General features: G+C 35.4%; 4 protein-coding genes across 4 annotated transcripts; all 4 read right to left on the bottom strand.

The window, feature by feature from the left end:
• Nucleotides 1-246: 246 nt before the first annotated feature.
• On the bottom strand, nucleotides 247-1,779 carry LOC143591924 (uncharacterized). Its single transcript, XM_077071979.1, has one exon. The coding sequence runs from the start codon at nucleotides 1,777-1,779 to the stop codon at nucleotides 247-249; it is 1,533 nt and encodes a 510-aa protein (XP_076928094.1).
• A 1,881-nt stretch (nucleotides 1,780-3,660) lies between these two features.
• LOC143591923 (uncharacterized) lies at nucleotides 3,661-5,193 on the bottom strand. The gene has a single exon (XM_077071978.1). The coding sequence runs from the start codon at nucleotides 5,191-5,193 to the stop codon at nucleotides 3,661-3,663; it is 1,533 nt and encodes a 510-aa protein (XP_076928093.1).
• A 3,241-nt stretch (nucleotides 5,194-8,434) lies between these two features.
• LOC143591922 (uncharacterized) lies at nucleotides 8,435-9,253 on the bottom strand. Its single transcript, XM_077071977.1, has one exon. It carries the CDS (start codon nucleotides 9,251-9,253, stop codon nucleotides 8,435-8,437), a length of 819 nt encoding a protein of 272 aa, XP_076928092.1.
• A 12-nt stretch (nucleotides 9,254-9,265) lies between these two features.
• On the bottom strand, nucleotides 9,266-10,561 carry LOC143591936 (uncharacterized). Its single transcript, XM_077071991.1, has one exon. The coding sequence runs from the start codon at nucleotides 10,559-10,561 to the stop codon at nucleotides 9,266-9,268; it is 1,296 nt and encodes a 431-aa protein (XP_076928106.1).
• Between the last annotated feature and the right edge of the window lie 6,062 nt (nucleotides 10,562-16,623).

Here is a 16,623-nt window from a genome sequence, read left to right as displayed (position 1 = left end):
CAAATTGTAATATATTGTTTGATGATATCGAGTTTCTAACAAACACTTGAAGTTTCATACATAAAACTTCCAGAATTAAAAAAAAAAACAGAAAACAGAGAAAGAAATGGAATACAACTTCTCACAACAAGATACTCATTAACATCATAACATGTCTTGTGATGGAAAATCTGCTGTAGAATCGTTTTGCTTGAATCACCTTCGAGAGAAGTGCAACAGAATGAACTAAGCAAGAGACCTTAAGACTTAAGGGATTGACTGCTTCAAATAAAGACGCCACTCATCAATATACGCCATCTTATCCGGGTCCATGCTTGGTAAGTCACACGTCTCTAGGCTTTGAATTATCTTTGTAGTCTTACCAAGGAGCTCGGCTGCAGCCTTGACACTTGCCTCTCTTTTCTCTATCACGCTTTCTTGACATTTGACTGTTATGGCTTGCGGTAAGTTAGTGAAGCAAGCGGAGAATATGTCTGCAATCATACCACTTAAAAGGGCAAGCAACTGTTTTTTGGTAAGTGGTTCTGTGTTGCATTTGTCTCTAAACAAGATTGTTTCTGCAATTCGGTACATTGAATTGGCAGCAATCAACTCCTTGGGAGTGTTCACCATTTCTCCATTGACGTTTTCATTGATTTCTCTCACAATATCTCTAGCTCTTTCCGAAAACCAATTAAGAATTTCCGTTGTTGTTTTGCCTCTAAAAGCATCTTTTTCTAGACTCTTGTCCAACCAATTGCGTTTGTGTTCGACCCCGTTCCATAAGATTATAGTAGCCTTTCGAACATTTACATATTCTTTTTCACAGTTGAGGCTTTCTTCCACCTGATGGGTGTATGAAAGACCTTCACCAACACTTCTTAACAAGCTCTTAATTGCATCCTTAGGGACATTTGGGAGAGAGATCGCAAGGCATGTTAAGGTCACTATTGGTAAGCTCCAACTGTTAACAACTTCAACAGAAGGCAGAGGCTGAACAAGATCAGTGTCAAAATTTTGTACTCCTTTGAATCCAGTTGATTGCTTCAGAAGCTCTAAAAGATCCTTGTTTTGTTGCTTCTCAGCCTTTGAAATGAAGGAGTTCATAGAGTTTGATATTCGCGCCAGTGTTTTCTCACCAAGCTCCACCTCATCATGAATATGCAAAACGTAGTTGCTAAGGTTGCTGTCTGTATTGTCAGTTTTTGAGACGATGGGTGGAGTAACCAGCCTTGCCTTCCGTGATTTCCAGCAGTAGACAACAAATATTGGAATTACTGTTGGGATGAGCGATATCAATTTGCACAAAATGACAATTCCCTTTTGAAGTCTAATGAAAAGGCTTATAATTATACCTTTTGTATTATAGATGAGAGTTCTTGATCTACTGCTTGATAGAAGTTGTATCGGACTTTGTTTCCACTCATGCAATTTTTGGGTCCAGTAATTTTCTACCTTGAAAACCGTGAAATGACTCCGGTTGGAAACCAACTTGAAGCTCAAAACCAAAAAACATCTTAATATGGGAGCAATGGCGCCCACCAAGACCCCAATAGATTGTGTTATGAAAATGAGATACATTGACCAGCTGTAGTCTGATTCATAATGATATTGTTCCTCACCGTGCTGAATTATTTGAGATATGAACACCACAAGTAAGTTGAAGACTAGTATAATTACACAAATTACACCAGAAGCAATGGATAAAGGATTGCTAGCCATCACAAATTGAGGACTGCCAGTTTCTGCCATGATCCAGTATCTTCTTACATATTGCCTGAGTTTCTCAGTTTTAGGCATTTGGGTATGTTGTAGATATTGATCAGTTAGTATTGTATTGTTTGTGGTTTGGTACTTGCCTTCTAAAATTTCTTTAGAGGGTGGAATAGTTAGGGAAGATGCAATCATTATTACTAGTAACAAGAGCATCATAGGGGTATAGATGTATGTGAGCATAATGAATTCGAGATGGGAACAGGTCCCGGTCATAAAAAAACTGAAACCGGTTTCAAAGAGAGCACCATTATATATATAAATAATAATATCAACAATCATGGTGATAACGAGTATGGACAAACCTATGACATTCGCAACGAGTGCCCTGTTGTCCATGGCTGCCAAAGAAGGCATAAAATTAGTCATCATTGTGCACATGAAAGCCAAACTTATTAGTTTGGTTACCCCTTTTATTGACGGCTCAACATAAAAATCCATTGGCAGTTTCATGGCGACTGTTATCACTGCAATAAATGCAGCATTGAGAGAAAAATATTTACATGGAAACCAAAATTTTTTATTTCGGAAACCATGCAATAAATCCGCGGCCATGGCAATGTCACAAAGTAATGATGTTATTGTGATGTAGAACCCAATCCACATTGTAGGTTGGTACTTTAAAGTGTGTAACGTAATAATCATGTTTGGAATTTTTTTTGCTGGGTAATGTGTTTAGCTTTGGTGCCAGTGGTTTAAAATATATGGAGAAGGCAAACATCTCTTTATATAACAAGTATATTATCAGAAGTTGCCAAGAAGTTGCAGAGTGCAGACTAAATGCAAGTGATCAATACACAATAGTCATAAATAATTTTGGACTTACACTTTTGACCAGTTCAATGACTTGGACGTGCACTGTAAATGATGGCCATTAGTATTACCAAGAAAGTATAAATAAACACTTGATTGAGATTTTTTTTAAGTTATATAGAAGTAACTGATCAGCAACTCAATTATGCTGCAAAGTTAGTTGCAGTGAAACTATAAGCATATCTTCTAATGTCGCATTTTATGGTCCCTAATGCTTCTTTCTTCAGTAGTGAAAATCCATTTTAACAAACTATAGAACTTGGTTTTGATTTAATAAAATAGGTTCCCTAAACATAATTTCAGTTTACAGTTTATTAACAGTTAAAGTATGGTTGCAAGTGGCTGTATATAACCCATGATTTTGATAAATAATTTAAAAGAACTTGCTGGGAAAGAGACAAAGAAAAAGATGGGGAGTCCTGAATGTTTTATCCCGGTCTTTATTTGTCTCTGTACGTGGAAATTAAGTCTGTGGACCAACACCCATTGACTGACATGACTTGACTTGAGTGTCTAGGGTGCAACTGAGTAGGCCTATAAATGAACCGAAAGTTCGGTGACTGTTCGTGAACCGTTCGGCGTGAAGTTCGTTTATGTTAGTTTATTTAATAAACGAACGAACATGAACAAAAAATTTATGTTCATTTCATTAAATAAACGAACATGAACACATGTTCCGTTCGTTCATTTATGTTCATGAACGTTCATTTATGCTCGTTTATTATGTTCGTTTATGTGCGACACCCATACATCAAGGTCTCAAAATTCTAACCTCTTTAAACAATTTCAGGACATATCACATGAGGATGGGTAATCAAATCAGTATGGACAAAATAATTTAGCAATCATATATACTAAGCATACAGAGTTACATGACAACACTTGAAGTTTCATACATAAAACTTCCAGAATTGTTTATTTTTCTAAAAAAAAAGGAAAACAGAGAAAGAAATAGAATACAAATTCTCACAACAAGATACTCATTAACATCATAACAAGTCTTGTGATGGACAATCCGGTAGCCGTAGAATCATTTTGCTTGAATCACCTTCGAGAGAAGTGCAACATAATGAACTAAGCAAGAGACCTTAAGACTTAAGGGATTAATTGCTTCAAATAAAGACGCCACTCACCAATATACGCCATCTTATCCGAGTCCATGCTTGGTAAATCACACGTCTCTAGTCTTTGAATTATCTTTGTAGTCTTACCAAGGAGCTCGGCTGCAGCCTTGACACTTGCCTCTCTTTTCTCTATCACGCTTTCTTGACATTTGACGGTTATGGCTTGCGGTAAGTTAGTGAAGCAAGCGGAAAATATGTCTGCAATCATACCACTTAAAAGGGAAAACAACTGTTTTTTGGTAAGTGGTTCTGTGTTGCTTTTGTCTCTAAACAAGATTGTTTCTGCAATTCGGTACATTGAATTGGCAGCAATCAACTCCTTGGGAGTGTTCACCATTTCTCCATTGACGCTTTCATTGATTTCTCTCACAATATCTCTAGCTCTTTCCGAAAACCAATTAAGAATTTCCGTTGTTGTTTTGCCTCTAAAAGCATCTTTTTCTAGACTCTTGTCCATCCAATTGCGTTTGTGTTCGACCCCGTTCCATAAGATTATAGTAGCCTTTCGAACATTTACATATTCTTTTTCACAGTTGAGGCTTTCTTCCACCTGATGGGTGTATGAAAGACCTTCACCAACACTTCTTAACAAGCTCTTAATTGCATCCTTAGGGACATTTGGGAGAGCGATCGCAAGGCATGTTAAGGTCACTATTGGTAAGCTCCAACTGTTAACAACTTCAACAGAAGGCAGAGGCTGAACAAGATCAGTGTCAAAATTTTGTACTCCTTTGAATCCAGTTGATTGCTTCAGAAGCTCTAAAAGATCCTTGTTTTGTTGCTTCTCAGCCTTTGAAATGAAGGAGTTCATAGAGTTTGATATTCGCGTCAATGTTTTCTCACCAAGCTCCACTTCATCATGAAGATGCAAAACGTAGTTGCTAAGGTTGCTGTCTGTATTGTCAGTTTTTGAGACGACGGGTGGAGTAACCAGCCTTGCCTTCCGCGACTTCCAACAGTAGACAACAAATATTGGAATGACTGACGGGATGAGCGATATCATTTTGCACAAAATGACAATTCCCTTTTGAACTATAATGAAAAGGCTTACAATTATACCTTTTGTATTATAGATGAGAGTTCTTGATCTACTGCTTGATAGAAATTGTATCGGACTTTGTTTCCACTCATGCAACTTCTGGGTCCAGTAATTTTCTATTTTGAAAACCCTGAAATGACTTCGGTTGGAAACCAACTTGAAGCTCAAAACCGAAAAACATCTTAATATGGGAGCAATGGCGCCCACCAAGACCCCAATGAATTGTGCTATGAAAATGAGATATATTGTCCACTTGTAGTCTGATTCATAATGATATTGTTCCTCACCGTGCTGAATTATTTGAGATATGAACACCACAAGTAAGTTGAAGACTAGTATAATTACACAAATTACACCAGAAGCAATGGATAAAGGATTGCTAGCCATCACAAATTGAGGACTGCCAGTTTCTGCCATGATCCAGTATCTTCTTACATATTGCCTGAGTTTCTCAGTTTTAGGCATTTGGGTATGTTGTAGATATTGATCAGTTAGTATTGTTTTGTTTGTGGTTTGGTACTTGCCTTCTAAAATTTCTTTAGAGGGTGGAATAGTTAGGGAAGATGCAATCATTATTACTAGTAACAAGAGCATCATAGGGGTATAGATGTATGTGAGCGTAATGAATTCGAGATGGGAACCGGTCTCGGTCATAAAAGAACTTAAACCGCCTCCGTAGAGAGCACCACTATATATATAAATAATAATATCAACAATCATGGTGATAACGAGTATGGACAAACCTACGACATTCGCAACGAGTGCCCTGTTGTCCATGGCTGCCAAAGAAGGCATAAAGTTAGTCATCATTGTGCACATGAAAGCCAAACTTATTTGTTTGGTTGCTTTTTCGATCATTGGTAGATGAACATAAAATTCCATTGGCAGTTTCATGGCGACTGTGATCACTGCAATATATGCAGCATTGAGAGAAAAATATTTACATGGAAACCAAAATTTTTTATTTCGGAAACCAAGCAATAAATCCACGACCATGGCAATGTCACAAAGGAATGATGCTATTGAGATGTAGATCCCAATCCACACCGTTGGTTGGTACTTTATATCTTCCAAAGTAGTCATGCTTGAATTTTTATTTTTATTTTTTGCCGGGTAATGTGTTTAGCTTTGATGCCAATGATTTAAAAGATCTGGGAAGGCAAACATGTCTTTTATAACAGTCATATTTTTATCACAAATTGCCAAGAAGTCGCAGAGTGCAGACTCAATGCAAGTGATCAATAGACAATAGCCATAAATAATTTTGGACTTACACTTTTGACCAGTTCAATGACTTGGACTTGCACCGTAAATGATGGCCATTAGTATTACCAAGAACATATAAATAAACACTTGATTGAGATTTTTTTAAGTTATATATAAGTAACTGATCAGCAACTCAATTATGTTGTAAAGTTAGTCGCAGTGAAAGTATAAGCACGTCTTCTAATGTCGCATTTTATGGTCCCTAATGCTTCATTCTTTAGTAGTGAAAATCCATTTTAACAAACTATAGAACTTGGTTTTGATTTAATAAAATAGGTTCCCTAAACATAATTTCAGTTTACAGTTTAATTAACAGTTAAAGTATGGTTGCAAGTGGCTGTATATAACCCATGATTTTGATAAATAATTTAAAAGAACTTGCTGGGAAAGAGACTAAGAAAAAGATGGGGAGTCCTGAATACCAATTATGTTATATCCCGGTCTTTATATGTCTCTATACGTGGAAATTAAGTCTGTGGACCAACACCCATTGACTGACTTGACTTGACTTGACTTGAGTGTCTAGGGGTGCAAATGAGCCAAACCCAAGCTAGATTAGTGATCAGTGCATTTTTAAGTACTCCAATTTTCATGTTAAATCATTTATAAAATGCATTGGTATAATGGTATTGGTACAAATTATATGATATTAAATTATTTTTATAGTTAGTAGGTTATCACGGAAACGAGCTAAAACGATAAAATTAGAGAGACAAGTAAAAACTAATAATCAGCAACCATAATTAAAGCTATGTAATATTAGATCAAGACATTAATATTTATTAATACATGTAGTATATGTAAATGAATATGATGGCAAAAATACTAACAAAGTTATATGGGAAAGATATGGCAAGTTGCAACACATCAAAAACCCCACTAAAACCTATGAGTCGCCGTAATCATCATCATACTCAATATATATATATATATATATATATATATATATATATATATATATATATATATATCCCACTAATAGCAAAACTATGGTAAGGTATGAGGAGGGTAAGATGTAGACAGCCTTACCTCTGTCCCATAGGAATAGAGAGAGGGCTTACGGTGAGACCCCGGCTCGATAGTAGTTTTGCATCAAGCATTGGTCATAAGGCACATAGCACTCGATCACCAGGACACCCGCTGATTGGTACATGCACCCTTGTCTTTCAGCTATCAACGCCACCACATGATGCCTGATTAACCTTCCGCCACTTTTAACGTTATTTTCACGAGATTAGTAAAATAACGTCAAAATTAGTGCAATTTCACTTTTGCCCACCCGAGGGTTCACACATATATACATTATATGCACGCTCCGCAAGCAGGACATTAAAACCTGTAAGTGTTTCTTCCAAAACACCAAGACTTTTTACTTTAAAAAGTTAGATGAAGCACTTTCCAAACCCATATTTGACAGTAATTTTTTCTTCTCACATACGTGTTGTCGTCCGAATACCTCTAAAATATATTCGAAAACCACATTAAATACATCGTGAGAAATTTAAATAGTTCTTGTTAGCTTTTTGCTGAATCACAAAATACCATAATTAAAAGTAAAAAAGACTAGAACAAATGAGAAATTAGAAAATAGTATGCCTATTACCCACTAGAAATTTGATTGTTTTTTGACCGAGTGACTTTTCTCAAATATTCTGACCGATGACTCATAAACCTGTTCTCTCGTTGCTATACTGACTAATGAGGATTTTTCTAGTTGACGCAGGGGCGGATCTAGACTCGTGGTTGATGTATTAATGCCGTGCAATCGTGCTGGATATGATTGGATCATTAGGGATTTCGATTGGGCAGCCTACATATAAATGTATTGCATTGCTAGAATGTGGCTAAATACGCTTGTTTAAACTTGAGTTTTTATATTATTGGACAGCATTTTTAGAATGGCAACTCACGTACACACTACGCTACATTGAATTACACCTTTTGATGATTACGAGGCTTGAACCCTCAATCTTTGGAAAGGCAAAGCCTTATCCAACTCTTGATACGGCCGCTAGTCCATAGGGGCTTTCCCCCACCGAGTAATGTTGAGATCTGCTCTCTTAATTTTTCTGTTCAATCTCAACAATCTTGTAACAATCTTCATTGCACTTGACTTTTTTTCCGAGACATAGAAAGTGGCTCGGGAGAAGCAGGCTCAAAATTTATACTATCAAGTGGAATCAAACATAATTCTAACCTCTTTAAACAATTTCAGGACAAATCACATGAGGATGGGTAAGCAAATCAGTATGGACAAAATAATTTAGCAATCATATATTACCAAGCACCCAGAGTTACATGACAACACTTGAAGTTTCACACATAAAAATTCCAAAAACAAAAAAAACATGATGGACAATCTGGTAGCTGTTGAATTGTTTTGCTTGAATCACCTTCGAGAGAAGTGCAACAGAATGAACTAAGCAAGAGCTCTTAAGACTTAAGGGATTGACTGCTTCAAATAAAGACGCCACTCATCAATATACGCCATCTTATCCGGGTTCATGCTTGGTAAATCACACGTCTCTAGTCTTTGAATTATCTTTGTAGTCTTACCAAGGAGCTCGGCTGCAGCCTTGACACTTGCCTCTCTTTTCTCTATCACACTTTCTTGGCATTTGGCTGTTATGACCCGTGGTAAGTTAGTGAAGCAAGCGGAGAATATCTCTGCAATCATGCCCTTTAAAAGAGCAAACAATTGTTCTTCGTTAATCGGCTCTGTGTTGTTTTCACCACTACGCAAAATTGTATCTGCAATTCGGTACATTGATTTGACAGCAAGCAACTCCTTGGGAGTGTACACCATTTTGCTTCCATTGATTTCTTTAGCTCTATCAGAAAACCACTTAAGAATCTCTGTTGCTATTTTGCCTCTAAAGGAATCATTTTGTAGAGCTTTGTCCAGCCACTTGCATTTGTGTTCGACCTCATTCCATAAGATTATAGTAGCCTTTCGAATATTTACATACGCTTTTTCACAGTTGAGGCTTTCTTCCACCTGATAGGTGTATGAAAGACCTTCACCAACACTTCTTAACAAGCTCATAATTGCGTCCTTAGGGATATTTGGGAGAGCGATCGCAAGACATGTTAAGGTCACTATTGGTAAGCTCCAACTTTTAATAACTTCAACAGAAGGCAGAGGCTGAACAAGATCAGTGTCAAAATTTTGTACTCCTTTGAATCCAGTTGATTGCTTCAGAAGGTCCAAAAGATCCTCGTTTTGTTGCTTCTCAGCCTTTGAAATGAAGGAATTCATAGAGTTTGATATTCACGTCAATGTTTTCTGACCAAGCTCCACGTCATCATGAATATGCAAAACGTAATTGCTAAGGTTGATGCCTGTATTGTCAGTTTTTGAGACGACGGGTGGAGTAACCAGCCTTGCCTTCCGTGATTTCCAACAGTAGACAACAAATATTGGAATGGCTGTCGGGATGAGCGATATCATTTTGCACAAAATGACAATTCCCTTTTGGAGTATAATGAAAATGCTTATTATTATACCTTTTGTATTATAGATGAGAGTTCTTGATCTACTGCTTGATAGAAATTTTATAGGACTTTGTTTCCACTCATGCAACTTTTGGGTCCAGTAATTTTCTACTTTGAGAACCGTGAAATGACTTCGGTTGGAAACCAACTTGATGCTCAAAACCGAAAAACATCTGAATATGGGAGCAATGGCGCCCACCAAGACCCCAATGAATTGTGCTATGAATATGAGATATATTGACCACCTGTAGTCTGATTCATAATAATATTGTTTTTGCCTGTGCAATATTATTTGAGATGTGAACACCACAAGTAAGTTGAGGACTAGTATAATTACACAAATTACTCCAGAAGCAATGGATAATGTATTGCTAGCCATCACAAATTGAGGACTGCCAATTTCCGCCATGATCCAGTATCTTTTCACATATTGCTGGAGTTTCTCTGTTTTAGGCGTTTGGGTGTGTTGTAGGTGTTGATCAATTAATAGTGTTTTGTTTGTGGTTTGGTACTTGACTTCTAAACTTTCTTTAGAGAGTGGAATTGTTAGGGAAGATTCAATCATTATTACTAGTAACAAGAGCATCATAGGGATATAGATGTATGCGAGCGTAAAGAAGTTGAGAAGGGAGTTGCCAGCCATAGAAACACTGGAAACCGTACTGTGGATAACACCATTATATATATAAATAAAAATATCAACAATCATGGTGACAACGAGTATGGACAAACCTATGACATTCGCAACGAGTGTCCTGTTGTCCATGACTGCCAAAGAAGGCATGAAGTTAGCCATCATTATGCACATGAAAGCCAAACTTAGTGGTTTGGTTGCTTTGTCGGTTATTGGCGGAGTAGCATAAATTTCCATTGGCAGTTTCATGGCGACTGTTATCACTGCAATATATGCAGCATTGAGAGAAAAATATTTACACGGAAACCAAAATATTTTGTTTCGGAAACTATGCAATAAATCTGCGACCATGGCCAAGTCACAAAGGAATGATGCTATTGTGATGTAGATCCCAATCCACACCGTAGGTTGGTAGTTTATATCTTCTAAAGTAGTCATGTTTGGATTATTAATTTTTTGCCGGGTAATGTGTTTAGCTTTTATGCCAATGATTTAAAAGATTCGGAGAAGGTAAACATATTCTTATTATAACAGTCATATTTTTATCAGAAATTGCCAAGAAGTTGCAGAGTGCAGAATCAATGAAAGTGATCAACGGAAAATAGTCATTGGAATGTTAGGCTTATACTTTACTTTTGACCCTTTCAATGACTTGGACTTGTACCGTAAATGATGACCATTAATATTTGTATTACCAAGAAAATATAAATAAACACTTGATTGAGATTTTTTAAAGTTATATATAAGTAACTGAGCAACTCAAATTTGTTACAAAGTTGGTTGCAGTAAAAATATAAGCATATATTCTAAAGTTGCATTTTATGAGTAAAAGATGTATAGGCTGAAAATAACTTGGAACAAAGTGGCCCTAGTGGCAAGCCAAGCCCACGTGAGGGGTTCTAAACAAAAGGCAGGACACGTAATTGACCGGAGGAGGGCCCTAATCTCATTGTAACTTTCTCTGGATAAACAGTTCGTTAAGTTAAACAGTAAACTTTGGTTGATTTATGTTTTGGGTTTGTTCTTTATGGTGGAACAACTTGTGTTTGGTTGATTCAGACAAATCGTTTGTGTTATTCGGTTTTTTACATCGTGAGTGGTTTGGTAACTAAGGGAGTATTTAGCATTTATAATTGGGTAATTGGATTGTCGAGTTACTATTATATACATGTATTCAATTATCACTTCAACTAATAAATTCCTATTATATACATGTATTCAATTATCACTTCAACTAATAAATTCCATGACCATGTTTATGTGGTATCCAATTAATCAAACAAGTTTTGTGTGAAACCAATTACCTTAAATCCCGAGGAGGTTGCGTTTTCTTTAAATTCAATTTTAATCTATAATCAAAGTCGTTTTATTTATGACATTGCATGTCCATCCTAGTTTAATTTAGTTATATAACTCTATTGTAAATAGTCAAACGAAAAGATATAATACTGGCCAAATGCTCCTCATGGATAAGATACCCTACTTACGTCAGCTTCAACTTTAGTTATGTTTTTGCATTACTATAACAAGAGTCGTCAAAATGACGTTTCTGGGGAGTTAGTTCTCTTAGTATTATATTGTTTGTTTGGTATATCTTTTTTATTGTTTGCTTTAAGTTCTAGAACTACAAAGTATTTTTATTTTTTGTTTATTCATTTTATTTGTTCGCTTGTACCTTGGGTATTATGGTTTTGTCTGTGCATATATTAGAATCTCAAGTTGAAGATATTACAATGGAAAAAGTTTATTTAGCATGCCGAGTTTGCGGAATTATGTTACACAAGCAATGAGTTCCCATAGAATCAGAAATTGTGTCAGAAATCATTGAGGAGAGTATCGAAAATCATGTGAGAAAACATTAAGGAGGAAGTCTCTTTCTGGTTACAACGTATATCCGAAAGTGGTATTTCTTTTTAGTTATAGTTTGTCTGTCACTGTGTTCCTGAGTCTCATTTAACAAGAAGATGGGAAAAAGGAAAATATGAAAATAATCATGTTACAGAGATTTTTTAAGAAAGGGTGGGGAGCGGAAAGGAGGGAAAAGGCTAGAAGATTTGAGCATATTATCATCCTCCCAAATTGGAGATTATGAGAGAAAATATATGTGTCTAACTATAGCTTCTATCAATTCCTAAATTACCATTATATCTAACTCCATGTAATAGTTTACTTAAAGGGTATAATAAGAAAAATGCATCTTTCTTTTCTTTTCCTCTTAACTCAGAAACACATAAAAATGTTTAATTTCTTTACTTTTCCTTCCTTTAAATTAAACTCAGAAACACGAAATCAAATCATGCATTTTCCTTCTTTTAGCTTTCTTTCCTGTCATAATTCCCCTTCCTTCTTCTCCCATTGTTAAATAAGACTCGAAAACACGGTGTCTGCAATTTTGTTTTGTTTTTGTTATGGGCTTTGGCCCTTTTATAGTTTAATATTTCATTTCAAAAGTTTGATTCATGGGATGATTTTCAAGGGAAAATTTCTAAATTGAATCTTTTGAAGAGACAAAATCTCATTTTGTCCCTTATTTTTTAAGATTCCATAAATATTCATATCAAACTTTTTGGCTCTGGCAAGTTTTAAACTAAATTCGTCAACGTTGACGAGTTTTGTGAGCCAATCAAAATGAGCCACGTGTTTACAAATCCGTCGACGCCAGCAAGTTTTGAACCAAATTTGTCGACACCAACAAGTTTTGAACCAAATCCGTAGACGCCGGCATATTTTAAAAACTATTGACGCCGACAAGTTTTTAACCAAATCTGTTGACGCCACAAAACATGTCAGTGTTGACAGGTGTGGTTCAAAGCATGTCGGTGTCGACAAATTTTGGTTCATACTCTGTTGGGGACGACATGTTTTTGCCACGTGGCAGGTTTTTATTGTCTCACAAACTCGTCAGTGTGAGTACCAAATTGTCGGAGCCGACGAGTTTTGATGGAGATTATTTGGGAATCTTCGAAAAAGGATGGACATATTCGATTTTTCTATCTTTAAAATGGACATTTTGGGAATTTTTCATTTTCTCAAACTAGCGGGTTTACTATTGCACTGTAACAACTTTAAAATAAAGTAAATCTTGACACGATCCTTCTGTTTGAGATTTTTACATATAGGTTCGTTATCTTTTATCAGGATATTAATGTTTACAAAAATAATCCAATTTATAACAATTCAAGAATTTAAACTCAAATTTCTTCTAATGTGATTTAAAAGGTTAAAAATTTGCTATGTTACTTATTATATATCTTTTGAAAAGTGTCCATTCTGTATCAATATAATAAATATCCCCGGTACAAACATTGATGAAGGTCGAACTACTTTTTAAAGTGTTGATAGATCTGTGTCGGTGTTGACCAATTCCTTAATCCATGCTGGCCATACTACAAAAAAACTACGAGAAAATCTCAATACTCCAAGTTAAATGCATACCATTAATTATCACATATTTAAATTAAAATGATCAAATAAACTATTTATAGCCTTTGGTCTTACAACAAACCAAAATAAGAAGCATAGTTATTAATGAAATGAAGTTGACATGAGAGGACTTATCTAAACTATCCATCAAAATCATAGAGATCAATGAAATGAAGTGGACATTAGAGTAGATGGAATGGTCATGAGAAGGGGCGGGGCGGGAAGAATTACAGTTGATGTGGTGTTTTTTGTACTAGTAAGAGCACCACCCTATATGATTAGAGCCGACTCTGAGGGGTGCGGGAGGGCGATGACCCCTAGCCCAATCACCCTGGTAGAATGGAATTTTTTAAAATTTATATATTTTAATGTTTAAACTCAATTACCTAATTCATTTAAACTTATTTTTATAAAAACTTTTTAGGACAATCAAAACTATAACCAAATAAGTCCATTTAAAAATTTAATTGCTTAAACCCGATAAAATAGATAATTTTACTTAATGCCAATTTTTTCCTCGCCTTCAACCTAAAAATTTATAATGATTCTCAGAAAACGGACAAGCGGTCATGTATACGATCTTGTACTCGAGGAACCACTTTGTTATTAGCTTTGGTATGATGGTACCGACTAGTTGAGTGACATGCGTTCCGTACCCCGTAAGAGTCGAATATCTCATCCATCCTTCAAAATCATAAACATGATTCAAGAGCATATAACAAACCTTATAAATACAAGGTGAATTAATAAATTTAGATGGATATACGTAATTTTGCTGTAATCTGATAATAGAGTTACCTTCGAATAACATCATTTTTCCCAAAAATGATAATAATTAAATGATTCGTTAACCAAGCTAATTTAAATTTAAAAGCCTGTTTAAAAAGATTGCTACAAAACAGTTAACAACAACAACAACAATAATAATAATCTAACTATCTATATAATTGCATACCATAAAATCCTATATGTCACTCTTAGGTTGTTCCCCCCATTCTCTAGAGCCACCATGTTGCTTGATTTCTAAATAGAGGCTTCTCATGCATTTGACCTGAATTCACGGGTATGGGTCTTACCAAACCCAGATAGTTTTTAAATGAGTTATAACATCTCATTTATCTATGAAACCCTTTCATAATCAAACAATAATTTTTGTGGGTCATGGGTCTCACCAAACCCGGATAACTCCTAAACGGGTTATAACATCTCCTTTATTTGTTAAATAACCCCTTAATCATCAAAGTATTATTTTCACGGGTTATGGGTCTTACCAAACCCTAATAGCCCTCAAATGGGTTACAATATCTCATTTATCGGTAAACATTATCATCAAACCCTATTTTAATTTATCTCTTTTACATGTTCACTCTACCGTCTTCATAGTCGGTTAAATTCTGATACTACCCACCATTGTCAACTACATTTACATCCCCTTTTTCATTAGACAGATATTTGTGTTCATGTTTGTTTGTTTAAAAAAATCAACATGCACATGTCCGTTTATGTTTGTTCGTTAAAAATCTAAAAACCCCACACATCTCAATTGAAAAAACTCAAACGCTAAAAAATATAATAACAAACTATTATATATGCATTAAATTAAAACTAAACTACATTAAAAAATAAAATAAATCATCATAAAATAGCTAAACGATTAAATCAAAAACTTAAATAAGCCCCGTAACACGGGAGGATCAAACTAGTAATAATAATAAACAAATGTCTTGAGTCGATTTTTAAAAAGATAGAGAGGAAAAACTATAAACAAAGTTGATTTACAAAACCTTTTTTCCTCCTATATTTATGTCATAAATTACTGTAAAACTTTTAAGTTATTTGAACTACTATATATCATGCTATAAAAGTTAACCTTCGAAAAAAACTTTATATCATGCTAAACAGGGGCGAAGCTATGTGGGGAGCGCGGTCACCTCCGATGTATTTTTCTAAAATGTCACCGGCCACTACAGGTTTTTTTATAAATATAATACCCCATCGTTTGTTTTTTTTAAAACCTTGCAATATTTATAAACAAAAGTTACAAAATAGTAGTCGAATATAAATTTGTTTTTATAAATATTTTAGATATTTGCAATTCTTCTTCTAGGTATTCACCCTTAGGGATGAGATCGGTACCGTACCGGTGCCGGTACCGATACCAAATAATTTGGTTCAATACCGGTATTGAAGGTAAAATATGAGATATACCGGTACCAAAAACTCAAAACTTTGGTATTTATTCGGTACCGACAGTACCAAATCTGTATCGATTTCGGTACTGTACCGATATCAATACCGAATTTGCTTATCCCTACTCACCCTTCCTCTCGCATTATCATGAATATTTTAGGTCTTCGTTGTTTAATTTTTTTTTTTGTTTTTTTATTATAAGAACAATTGTTTGAATAAATAAAAAATAATTAGATATATAGATGTCATATAATTGTTTGACCCGACCCGACCCGAATCACCGATACGAACCGAATTGCTGACCCGAAAATTTTTTAGTCCATGACTTCGGTCACCCCCGTGACTAAGCCCAAACTTCGCCACTGATGCTAAATTATATTATCATTAAGCGTTATGTGCGTAAATACTTCAACAAAATGAAGTATTATTAAGCAAAAATTGTGCAAAATTGGTCGACAATAAATATGAATATCTAATAAAGTTTATCCAGCTTTTGTTATTTGACTTAATCAACAGCAATTAAATTTCGATAATAACTTCCCAACTAACTCTTCAACGCTTTCCATGTTCATGCAACATTAATGGGTTAGCGAGTACTTGTGAGTTCGATCTAGTCTAAAGTTGCAAGTTGCTTGGACTACATGTGTGTATAAATGCCGATCCATGTGTTAGAAGAAGAACGCACACATCAAGGGAAAGTGTAAGTAGAAAAATGGGTTTCTCTCAAAAATGGGGTTGGGTGATATTGTTAGGTCTTACCATTGTCTTCCACTTGAGTGCATTGGCTCTTGGGGATGGCAATATTGAAACAACACAGATGGGGTGATGATGATTGCCGCTTTGGTGGTAGGAGAGGTTGTGGTGGTGGCCGCCGGGGAGGTTTTGGA

The sequence above is a fragment of the Bidens hawaiensis genome, unplaced genomic scaffold (genome assembly GCF_021521415.1).
Source record: "Bidens hawaiensis isolate Kalapana, Puna unplaced genomic scaffold, B.hawaiensis_p1.1 tig00040174_1, whole genome shotgun sequence".
Taxonomy (NCBI): domain Eukaryota; kingdom Viridiplantae; phylum Streptophyta; class Magnoliopsida; order Asterales; family Asteraceae; genus Bidens; species Bidens hawaiensis.
The sequence above is the reverse complement of the archived record's forward strand: the minus strand, read 5'-3'. Positions and strand labels throughout refer to the sequence as shown.